This window comes from Anopheles moucheti, chromosome 2 (genome assembly GCF_943734755.1).
Source record: "Anopheles moucheti chromosome 2, idAnoMoucSN_F20_07, whole genome shotgun sequence".
NCBI classification, from domain to species: domain Eukaryota; kingdom Metazoa; phylum Arthropoda; class Insecta; order Diptera; family Culicidae; genus Anopheles; species Anopheles moucheti.
Genome location: NC_069140.1, coordinates 41293953 through 41306689, shown reverse-complemented (window position 1 = coordinate 41306689; position 12737 = coordinate 41293953). Strand labels below are relative to the sequence as shown.

Below are 12737 nucleotides of genomic sequence, written 5' to 3'. Positions count from 1 at the left end.
ATCCTGGCAAGGACGGAACAGTTCGCGTAGTGATGCTACGCACAGCATCCGGTAAACACGTCGTACCGATTGGCAATCGGTACTCAATCCAAATGTGCTCAGCAATTTGGATAAGAAGATTGGCACTGGCACTGAATAGCATGCAGCAACAAACCATGTTTTCGTTTATTTACTTTCATAGATCGTTGCCAGTGATAACAAGGCAAGGCACAAACCCATATATACCCATAAGTTCAATTTCTTTGGTGACCGGAATGTGAGAATTAGGGTTTATAAAAGAACATTCCTTTCACATTCCTATCAAACGCATTAGAGTGAAGGGGGAAAAGGCAAAACGGATCCTGCATCTCTTTCGTATTTTGCGCCGTTCCGTCCGTCGAAAACGCTCAAAAGCGGTGGAATTTTTGGTTTCCAACACCAAGAGAGCATCCAAACGGAGAGATAGCACAAATTTCCGTACCACGTGGTAGCATTTCATTTTGCTGTACCCTTCCCTCTAGTGATCATAGCGCTTGATCCGTCAACTGATCTTTCATCTCTTTCCGTTCGTCCAAACGATACAGCGCGTACCATAACTGTGCACAAGTTTATTTTTATGCAAATAACAATTTGGAATATTGATGGAAAATATTGATGTATGGCATCCTTCTAAACCCCCGGACATTTCATGACGACAAGAGATATAAATATTGGAAAATAACCGAACAATAAACAATGAATAAAGTTTTCGGAAATAGTGTCACTCCATGTTTCCTACTCCTAATGATTAAAAAACTGAACTGCTGTACAGTCATGATATGCACTGTAGGAACTGGATGGATGAAACGAGACGGAGGATTCTCCCCACAGTAGCTGAGCTATTTGCTCTATCGATCGCTCTCCGGAGAGGGCCCTTGTTTGATAGTATGTGTAACTAATAGCCAATCGTAGATCTCTAATTGATCAATAGCACCACAGCGAATGATAACGTGAGCAAACGTCATATACAAACATGGCGGATCAGATTGATGTTATCTCCTTTCGTGGATGCTCTCTTGGTGTCAGAAATCACAAAACCGGTCGCTTTTGGCGTGTCCGATCGCATGCATGCGCGGAGAGACTTCGACGAAAGGAAAAGCGCTTCAAAATAATATGCAATGACGACTGAGATGACCGTGTGCTCCTCTAGCTCTTGTAAGCTGGACACTAAACACTAACGGTGATTAATTCTTTCCATTTTGCTCTCTGTTGTCCCCCAACAAAGATTGTCATAAAAAAAAAGAATAACCATGTGGGAATGTGTCAATCTGCTGATATATGTGATATGTGATATTAATAGCTATTGTACTGCTCTTTATCCGTATCATCGTATGCTGAGCGGTGTCCACGTCCCTCGGGCACCGGCACAGCTCAGCTCGCCGGTATATTCATGCAAACTATATACTCAGTACATAACCGCATGCAATTATGAGGCGCGATTAGCATCTGCTGGTGGCGACGCTTTCTTCTAAACGCTTTTACGTACATACGTGTTTATATGAAGAATTTTGTGGACAGTGTTTCTCACAGATTTAATATTATTTGCATCTGTTTTATCTACCCGTTCGATCACTCTTTTGCAATTAATAATAAAATGTGTGTTGCTATTCTAAGCGAACTGTCGAAATATGACCTAGAGTTCAGGAGCTACCACCAATCATAGCTCATATCTGCCCATGTTTCATCAAGTGATTAAGCGGTAGATCGTATGAGCTTGGGGCTCGTGAGCTCACTCACACCCACGTGAGCTACTTGATACAACACTGGTCAGGATGTTTTATTGATAATCATACTACCACGAGTAGTACTATTTTGTATTTCTTGATACTACCTTTTTGAAACTCACGATCGCTTATAAAACTATCGCCACTCGAATACCCCATTTTCCGAGTATTAGACCACAACCACACTTTTGTACGTTTATTAGACAGCGACAGTGACATACGCTCAGCTCAAAAATGTATCTCTTATCTACTGGTTGGTAGAGACCATTACACATGATATGAAAGTATTTGATAGTACACACACTTTAGTAAAAATATATTAGCAAGGGAAGAAGATAACAGTAGCATATTAAACCTCCATATATATATATATACAACCACAATAGGTACAGTCCGCGATTAACTTGTGTTCGAAAAAACAAGTGAAATGAACAAAAGTTTATAGAAATAGAATTAACAAACGAAAATGTTAACGGGACGGAATGTTAACTTTATAAAAATATAAACATAAAAATAAGAATTTATTAAAATATTGTGAAACCAAATGGAACGATTCAATAGATAGCAAATTAATGAACAAACGATCCATTTTTGCACGCAAAACAATGCATGCTTAAATACACAAAAATGGTTCAACAGCGTACGATAAATTGCTCCCAAAAAGCCCTATAGTCTCTCTCTTTCTACTACTACAACACTCAACTTCTCTTCCCTTACCTTATCTTCCTTGCCGGTTGGGAAAATGTAGTTTGCCCTCTTCCGGTCCGGTGCAGTTTTCTCCAAACTCGCGTCTATTCTTGTTGCTTACTACAAAGCATGAATCTTAAACGTACTTACAACTAAACGCGCACACAGACACATAACAGTAATAATATTAGGGAGATTTTTTATTATAACAAAAAAAAACAAAAGTTAATAATAGAATCACCCATAACCAAGAAACGATCTAAAAGCAAAAATGAACTACTAAATTTCGGCGAAAATATTTATTAGTGTGTAAGCGAACATAAACTCGAAGCAGCCCGACTCATGTTTCCGGATCTTTTACATAGAGAGTTAATACTAAAACTACAGCAAGTAAAAAGAAGAAGAAAGTGAATTTTTACTAGTCAGGAGTAGAAAGGGTGGGACGAGGAGGAAGGGTACGCACATATCGACCTTGTCCTCCGTTATCTCTTGTTACTTATCAAACTAGCACACAATCAATCATTCTTCCTAATACCTCAACAACCACTTCAATAGTACTTTGATACAGCCTATCGCTACATAAAACTATACTCCGTTTTTTGAAACATTTCCACTACATATATGAGCATACTCGTGTGAGAGTTATAGAAGAAAAACAAATGACAAACCAACAAAACCATTCTTATAACCAGACACAATAAAACGGGGGAGGAATATTTTCCTAGCACTCGGGTGACAATAAAAGCAACATACAACCATATGGACATCATCCATCATCCATCATGCTGCTATTTAAACACTTGAGGAGGAGATGAGCCACGTGGAGTAAGACGAAATATGCCTTCTGTTTTTGAACTTTGTACGGAGTGCATTTTCGGTAGAAACGTAAAAGACAAAATTTACTTTCACGTTTAATGTAACGTAAAAAAAAACACACACGCATACACATATGGTAACAGAGAAAGGGAGAGAAAAAATGATAGTAAGTTGCAAACTGTTTAGTATAAGAAACAAAAGAAGGGAAAATGAACAGAACATGTGCCACAGAAATACTCTAGCGCTCAAGAGGAAACTTTACAAACTAACTCCTGCATACAACGCTTCGGACAGGGCGCGTGCAAATAAACATTCCGGCTCGATTAATCCACTACATTATTTGTACACAGTATGGCATAGCTTCGAAAGGAAATGATAAACTACATAGTATTAATAATAGTAAAACAACAAACAAAACATAACAAATAACACAAGCAATGGACAACGTGACAGCAAATGGAACCAATTTATGAACATAAATATATATGCTACTATTACTACTACTACCAGAATACTAAAAGTGGGCAGAAATGTTCTTAATCGAAATTAATATACTTCTTATCAAAATAGTGAACTGTATCATCTTCGCTAAGCTTCATCGAAATCGTCTGTTTTCTTCTTCTGCTTCGTGGCAAATCAGGAACACTTTTAACATGACAACCTCTTTTAGAGCGCAAATTGCATTACAGGGTCCGTTCTTTCTTAATGCTCTCATTGATTGAAGAATGAAGTAGTAGAAGAAGAAGAAAAACAATGGAGAAAGTTGAAAAATAAATTATAAAACAGAGAACTTTCCGTTCCCCTCTTTAAATGGGTTTCGGTTTTTATTTGTCTGTTTTTTATGAGATGGCTGTTCCTGCTGTTTTTAGGTATGAAAGAAAAAAGTAGAAGTTTATTTGTGATGTTAATGTGATTTACAAAAATGTGAGACTTTAACTGGGTACTGAAACTACTGGGTCAAACCTTCGACTGACGATGTTCTTCTCGGGAATATCTTGTGCGTAGAGGATTCGGTTTAGTTCGGATTTAAAACGATTAATTTTCTGTGTAGTACCAGCATCTGCAGTGGATAAATTACCCCACAAGCTATTGACGGAAACGACTTGAATTACATAAGCCGATGAAAATGCTATCCAAGTAGGTTTGAAGTACAAGGTTGGTGATATCCATGCAGGGTTAGAATTTGTGGGTTGCTGAGCATTTGGTGTGAATATGACGACATTTCAAAAACATCATTAAAATCATAGGCACAAAATCTGAGCAAAAAGGTGAACAATTGGTCTCAAATCCATTTTTTGTCACATAAAACATTTCTTTCTAACTTACTTTAACGTAATCTTTCTAAAAATCGAACGATTCGCTGACTAAATAAAGTTCAGAGAAGGAAGTCGACTCTGTGACTTTGAAGTATAAACGAAATTGCACCAGGATTCGGCTTATGCGGAAATTCGAGATACGTGGATTTTTCTCGGGTTATAGCGGTCCGCTTTAATAGCGTATCTCGGGACTGCCTGTATATTAAAGTAATATTTCATTGATAAGACTAAATGCTATAAAATCTTGAGATTTGACCATGCCGCGGACCCGGACCCGTATCAGATCAACTTCCCTTCCAGCGAAGTACAAAGAAACAGCTTTGCTGTATGAGGATGATCTCGGAGCGCGGTTGAAGCGAAACTCAGGAAGAATATTGATAAAACTCCCTTGGTGATGGTGATGGGTATATGTTTAGATGACCGTAGGAACATTTGATCCTTATTATTGGATCGGATCAAGCGCGAGCCAAGCATTGCAATGGTCGATCAGTATCCCTAAAAGAAAACCAACTGGTGATCGTCAAAGAAGACAACATGCATCATTCCTTGCGGGCAATGGGGCGTATTATTTCGGTTCATCCTGGCAAGGACGGAACAGTTCGCGTAGTGACGCTGCGCACAGCATCCGGTAAACACGTCGTACCGATTGGCAATCGGTACTCAATCCAAATGTGCTCAGCAATTTGGATAAGAAGATTGGCACTGGCACTGAATAACTTGCAGTGCAGCGGCGGATCAAACGGTAGGCGGAGTAGGCGGTCGCCTAGGGCCTCGCCGTGTTGGGGGCCCCAAACAATTTGTGCCGTTTGTGCGAGTTTTGGAAATTTAGCAGCAGAGTTAATTTATAGCACAAAATCTAGTTAAAAAGGTAAAAAATTTATCGAAAATATCCTTGGTATATCGAAAATATTTTTGGATTTTATATATCCTTGGATATATAAAACATTTGTTTCTATTTGACTAGCTATATCGGCCCGGTTACATGACTACGCAAGAGAAGTATGCAGTGTACTCAAACTCCTTCTTCTTTATCGGCACGACATCCTCAGGATATTGAAGCCTACCATTTCTGGCTTTTTTTAGACGATTATATGAGATACCAAACGAGCCTAACAACGTCACGCTGAACATGTCAATATAGTCCCCAAAAACCCTGCAATAATAGCCAACGTGTGAGAAACTCTTCGATCACGCGCAATGATAACACGTGAGAGCGGATCAGCAATATGCATACTGGAGGGGAATTGATGTCAGCTCCTATTTTGGATGCTCTCTTGGTATCGGAAATCTGAAAACAGTCGGTTTTGTATGGAATTTCGTATCAGCCGACGGTACGCAGCTGATTATCTCAGTTGTGCATACGCTACACATAGCCACACAAGGCGATCATACCGAAGAGCAAACAGTTCCCCTCGCCTGAGTAAAATGTGGGTGTTGCCCACACATACGCAACACAAAACCACACAAGGCGATCATACCGAAGAGCAAACAGTTCCCCTCGCCTGAGTAAAATGTGGATACAGATCACACACGCTACACATAGCCACACACGGCGATCGTATCGCTCGAATGGGGAGAGCGAGATTGGCTGCCGATGCTAAATGCGAGCACCGTGTGATAAGCCTCCCGCGTGATAAGAGAGGTATGCGAATGAGAGAGGGGATTCTTTACCTTGAAGAGAGCGATGGTGTGCGATGCAGGGTTCGCGTAGTATGTATTGACAAGTCCAGCTCGGTGTTGCTTTGTTCGGGAAAGGCTATATGCGTTGACAAGTTCGGTAGAGCTATCAGCGTCAAATGTTGTTGCTGGCAACGATAGCTTGCCAATGATTATATTATATTATATTATATGATATATTTGAGACAATTATATGAGATACCAAAACGAGCCAAACAACGTCACGCTGAACATGTCAATATAGTCCCCAAAAACCCTGCAATAATAGCCAAAGTGAGAGAAACTCTTTTACCACGCGCAACGATAACACGTGAGAGCGGATCTGCAATATGCATACTGGAGGGGAATTGATGTCAGCTCCTGTTTTGGATGCTCTCTTGGCGTCGGAAATCTGAAAACGGCCGGTTTTGTATGGAATTTCGTAGCAGCCGATGGAAAGTTTGGGCGAGGATGCCGTTCCATCCACCTTCCTTACCCTAGCGATCGCTCTCGCGGGTTTGATGGTATGCAATGCAATACGGATGGGGAAATTTATGCCACGCCTAGTTTACACTAGCGATCGCTCTCGCGGGTTTGATGGTATGCAATGCAATACGGATGGGGAAATTTATGCCGTGCTGAAGATGTCATCTCTTGAAAAACATGTTCTCTTGGTATCGGAAATCTGAAAACAGCTGATCTGTATGGGATTTCGGATATGCACTGTTTTCATCGACTGGTGGAGATTTAAACGCATGCGCAAGACACGAAAATAATGTGCGTGGAACGATCGACATGGTGCGGATAGAGTTCGTAAAACAGAATGTTCAAAATTATCCACGTTTATTAAATAATATACCCCCATTATACTTACATATTGTTTTATCAATAAAAATACTTTCGGATGGTGCTTGTTGCGAAACGAAAATCGCGAATTTAAGAGTCGAAAGACAATAATTAATTTGCATTGCTGTTAGTATTTTCAGTTGTGTTTCATTTGTTTGTTTGTTCGTTTATTTATTACACTCTTGGCTTTATAACAAAGTATGTATGGTTTGTATGGAATTTCGTATCAGCCGGCGGAAAGTTTGAGCGAGATGAAGGTTCCGCCCGCAATGATCCGACAATCCAAGGACAATCCGTACGAAAGATGTTTTGTGGATCGATCGATCGACGCGCGACAGGAACCGATTCTTGCACCCAGACTATCATAGGAAAATTGGACAAATGTGATTGCAGATCATTTCAAGGGCCCCAACTATAATTCCGCCCTGGGCCTCCAAGGGGATTGATCCTCGCCTGGCTTACTTGGATAGTCATTCTTCCTTTGGTTGCTAGAACAGGGTACTGGTAGTTATGGAAACCATTTATGAAACCTATGGAAACCATAGGTAGTAAGAACTTCTTCAATTGTGTTCGGTGTGCGAACAGTACTGTTTGCCTTCTAAGGAACCTTCAATCGTAATCATATTCGGAATCGCGCTTTTCACCTGCGGGAGAAGAAAAACATGTTGCAAAGCACGAAAAATCTAGCCTGGAATTTGCGTTCGGTGGCCAGAATCGGTTATGTCCGTTTGGCTAATGTATACACAAACACGGCACCGTACAGCACACTGATGGTTGCTCACAGGAAAAATAATCTTCTGCCCACGCTAAACGGGAAATTGTTGCCACACAGCGTACGGAGCAGGGGCATGTTTATTCAGACGCAGGACACACCGAACCCGGACAGCTTGAAGTTCCTGCCTGGTGTGCCCGTGCTGGAAAAGGGACAAACAATGGATTTCCCATCCGTGTCGTCGGCTCAGTGTAGCCCACTCGCCAAGCTTCTGTTCCGCGTCGAAGGTGTCCGGTCGGTGTTCTTCGGCAGTGAATTTGTAACCATCTCCAAGCAGGAAGATGCCGAATGGCGCACCATCAAACCGCAAGTGTTTGCCGTAATAATGGACTTTTTCGCGTCCGGATTGCCGGTGGTCACGGATGCAAAGCCCAACCCGGACAGGCAGTTCAACGAGGACGACGATGAAACGGTACAGATGATTAAGGAGCTGCTCGATTCGCGTATTCGCCCGACCGTGCAGGAGGACGGTGGCGACATCATTTTCGTCGGATTCGATGACGGGATAGTAAAACTGAAGATGCAAGGATCCTGCTCGTCCTGTCCGAGCTCGGTCGTGACGCTGAAGAACGGTGTGCTGAACATGCTGCAATTTTACATCCCGGAGGTGGTATCGGTCGAACAGGTGACGGACGAGTTGGACAAGATGGCGGAAAAGGAATTTTCCCGGCTGGAGAAACAGATTCGCCAACAAAAGGATGAACCGACGGCTGAGAACAAAACTTAGTCGGGTGAAGGTTTAGAACAGTTGTAGACGTCGCTGGTTTTGTATTGTAATAAGGAAATACAGTAATTAACAAAACAAAAGGAATAATAGAGTATGTCTCTCTCTCTCTTCTTGGCGTAACGACCCCATACTGACTACTAGGTCATTCCTACCATATCTGGCTTACCTAGACTTAATTTTAGCATGTAGCCGGATAGCCAGCCCTTGGTGCGAGGGATTGATCCGGATGGGATTTTGGACCGGTTCGATCGTGTGAAGACCCCTTACCACCACCGATACACTTCCGGCCGGCCCCAAAAGCGTATGTAGAATGTAGAATAAGCAGTACCGTACAAACATTTCTCAACCACAGATACCCATAAACGTAAATAATTAAGTAAAAGAAAAAACAACTTCAACAGAATACGTTTTTCGTGTATTTATTTCAGGTTTATCATTCGTCGTCATTTTTCTCTCCCTCGCTACACCATCCTTTAGTACATCTTAGCTCCTTGTTTTGTTTGTTTTACCTTTTCTGGTTGCATCTGCATTGTGAATGTTTCTTTTTTTTCTTGTTGTCGCTTTAAGTTTCTTCTCCTATACCTTCTTCGAACGCCTATTTCACGCTTCTTTTGTTTTTGTGTGTTTTGTTTCTTCCTTAAATTTTAGTATGTTTTTGTCTCTTACAGGTCAAACACAGATTTCTTTACCGAATTTCACTTACCTTTCTACTATGCTAACCATACGTTCTATTCTTTTTTTTCTCCAAATCGCATATTCTTTCTCGCTCTCTCTCTCTTTCTCTTCTTTTCCATGTTACTTCCCTTCAGTTAGAGTTGTTAGTTATGCTGAAATTTCTTACAATACTCTTTCGCTTCTATTCTCGCTCCCTTTCACTTCTTATCGTACTCCATTTTGTTCTAACAGATTCCTTACAGTTGTTGGTTTCAATGTGTCAATGTGTATGTATCTGTATGTGTGCGTTGTTGTGTGTTTTGTTTTTCACATTTTCATTTTACTGGTTTTCGCTTTTCCTCGTTTTTTTTTCTTCTCTTCTTCTCATTAATCAGTTCATTCAAGTAGTTCCCGCTAAGAGTTTCGCAGCAATCTCTGAAGGGATGAAAGTTGAAGAAAGTTTCTCATATTATACCATGTTGGAACTGGTGCATGTTTACACTACTCTTCTGCGGAGATGCAGCACGAGCAAAAGGGGGCGAGTTTACAGGATTTTGTTGTTGTTGTTGTGTGTATGTTTATGTGTGAGTGTGCGTGTGTAAAGGCATGTGTGTTGTACGTGTGCGTTTGTGTGAGATTTAAGTGCGGAAAAGGGAAGGATGGGTTTAAGAACAATAGAAACCAATGGAGGAAAGAGAGAAAAAAAAACAAAAACAGTAGAGAAGGAAAGTAAACAAATGAAACCGTATCGTTTACATGCGCTTATTATTTGGCATTGCCCGTTTTGTTTGAAGGAGTGTTGTTTTGCTTTGTGTTGTTGTCGCCTTTTTCAAGCTGTTTCATAATTTTGTTTTTTTTTGTAGCTGGAGATGTGATATAAGTGAAGTGCAAATGAGTAAGAATGCTGTGTGTTGTTAGTGTTTCTACATCATAGAATAAGTTCAATCAATTGTTTTAGTATAATGCACACAATAGTAGCATCATTCTTTTCCTCTCTCTATTATCTTACTTCTGCGATAGTCAGCGATCGCAAACACACGAGTAAATGTACCAAAACATTTTAAAAGAAAACAATGTTTTGCACGGTTGCAACACAAACACACAATTTAATCATCTTCATTTCAAATTAGTTCCATTCCTTATCAGCTTGTTGATCAAACGAAAGGAAATTCACACATTGTAACTGTTTAACAACTCTGATCGAGTTGAGTTGCCGAAAAAAAAATATGGAAAACATTCACAACATTGCAATCTTCCAATCTATTTGCTCTTTACTGATACACTATATCTTTCCGCCTTATAGTTTGTATAACGGCTCTTCACGGGTATCAAGCATCAAAAACAAACCGTTCAAGATGGCGTGGCCAGGTAGATAGAACAGATAAAGTACAACAGTTATCACATCATGTGCTGCATGCCCACCGGACGACATACTGACGTACGAGTGGATTAGTAGGAGTCGGGTGGTGTGGTTACTATGTTAACAAACAATCATCTCGCAATCTTTTCCATTTGTCTCTCACACATTTTAATCCCGCTCAAAAGAGCCCGTGTAATTGTTGATTTGTTGTTTCTGTTTTTTTTTTTTCGTTTGCCTTTTTGGTTTTTGCTATGGTTGCGTTCAGCTTTAATAAAATGTCAAAAGTATCATTCGTCCTGTTTGTTCTTCTCTAACACCACCTCTTGTCCTTTAGTAATGTTTCTTCGCCTAACCAGTGCGTGGCACCCCCCTAGATGCGGGGTAACATAGCAACACCATGAATCGTCTATTGCAATATGCAATGGCCTACTTAAGCAACAGTGTGTGAGTGTGTGAGTATGATGTGCAGAATATAAAGGAAATAAAGAACGAAGCACTTTTTCATTTACACTTCCACTATTCACTAATGTCAGTGTATGTGCGAGTGTAAGTGTGCGTGTGTATAGGTGTACAGGGAAAGATGGGATCGAAATACTATATGATTTTACTGAATTATGACCAACCAATTAACTATAGACGTCCGGGGAATGAAGTGTAAAATAAAAACAAAACGTTACACAAATAAGTAAATTATACTCCGCTCCGTTGTCTGTTGACGTTCTGACGATATTTCGGTAACGGATAATCGCAGCATGCACCACACCGCCGCCCTTTTTTCCGTTTGTCCTCTGTGCACACCGATGTGTTCCTCCTTCACCTTCGTTGTTAGGTTCGCCTGTTCGCAGATAAGCGCCATCTTTCCCTTCATCTTGGACGGGGATGATCCCAAGGACGAAGTCCACTTTGCGCCGAAGAAAACTTCACACACGCACACGACCCCAGTTGAATTCGAATGCACCCGGGAACCATCGTATTTATCCATCCTCATTTCTCCCCCCGATGATACGTAATCAGAAAAGAAAAGACGACCATTCTACACACACATTACGCACGTGTTTCGTCAAGAATTAATTTTATTGTTTTTGTTTTGACAAATGAAGCCTTTGCATACTGAACCGAGCGTATTTCTCTCTTATAGACAATTTAAAACAAATAAAAATAAACGAAGCACATTGGTTTGCATTGTCCAGCAGCTACTATTTGCGTTGTCGCTTTGTGTTGTGCCTAGTCACAAATTTGAAACATGCCTGTGTGTATGTCGTTCTACTATATACCATCAATGTATTTAAAACCTTCCACAAGGAGAGAACTTAAATAAAAAGAAAACACATATATGTTTGCTTTTTTGTTCTTGTTGTGCCCAAAGACGAAAAGAAGAGAAAGAGTTGCTCTTTAAAAAGATAAAGTGTACACCCGCGCGATTGTAGCACGGTTTAAAAGAATGGCGCCTGTACGTATATCACACACCACGTTCCTTTTTATTCTATGCAACTTGGAATTCCATAAGAAGTATTTTGTTTTTATCTCTAGACTTTACGTTCTAGAAATACCGCCAATGAAGGAAGTGGTGTGTGCAGGCAATCTCTGGAGTCGGGGTTCAATTATCGCATGGTTGGAACAAAACTATGGGCTGCACTAACTTATGCGTCTAAACGTTTCCATGGGGAAATATTTACGCATCGCGCTACATGCTCCATCTTTAATCCTTTTCGCGTATATCTCGCGCAAAAGATACAATGCGCATACACACACATACACACATTGCGGGGAGGGACGTTCTCCCTTAACTGTTCCTATCATTCTGACATTTCTGTCGTTACGTAGTTACCATTGGTCTTGCAGGATGTTGTTCTCTGACTTACTTTGATTGCTTCTCAATCAAGACGACACCCCTTGGTGTGACAACACGCGCGTTGGTGTCACGTGGATGTATTACAATTCGAAAATGACCATTCATCGCTTTCGTTCACACTTCACGCACACATTCTTCCGTTCACTTACAGCCATTCAAACCTTATGCTAAACAAATTAACTTGCTGCGCTCACCTGAGTGGCTGAGTGTTGTTTATTAGCGTTTCTTCAACGACGTTTTCTGTTCTGTTGAAAGGTGTTTTAAAACTGTAACTTCTCCCTTGCTTGGTATGTTTTACCATTAGACTCT

General features: G+C 40.7%; 2 protein-coding genes across 5 annotated transcripts in view; one reads left to right on the top strand and one right to left on the bottom strand.

Moving 5' to 3' along the window:
- Nucleotides 1–7725: 7725 nt before the first annotated feature.
- LOC128298298 (NFU1 iron-sulfur cluster scaffold homolog, mitochondrial-like) lies at nucleotides 7726–8562 on the top strand. Its single transcript, XM_053034043.1, has one exon. The coding sequence runs from the start codon at nucleotides 7726–7728 to the stop codon at nucleotides 8560–8562; it is 837 nt and encodes a 278-aa protein (XP_052890003.1).
- Nucleotides 8563–9031: 469 nt separating this feature from the next.
- Nucleotides 9032–12737, bottom strand: part of LOC128299090 (C-terminal-binding protein) — a 44037-nt gene continuing 40331 nt past the window's right edge. For 2 of the 4 annotated variants that reach the window (XM_053034945.1, XM_053034950.1), the window contains one exon: nucleotides 9032–9651. In XM_053034945.1, the coding sequence (XP_052890905.1) occupies nucleotides 9617–9651 (35 nt within the window). In that variant the 3' untranslated portion in view covers nucleotides 9032–9616. Of the gene's footprint in view, nucleotides 9726–11268 lie in introns of those variants that run through there. The other 2 variants (XM_053034952.1, XM_053034949.1) reach the window with 2 other exon arrangements.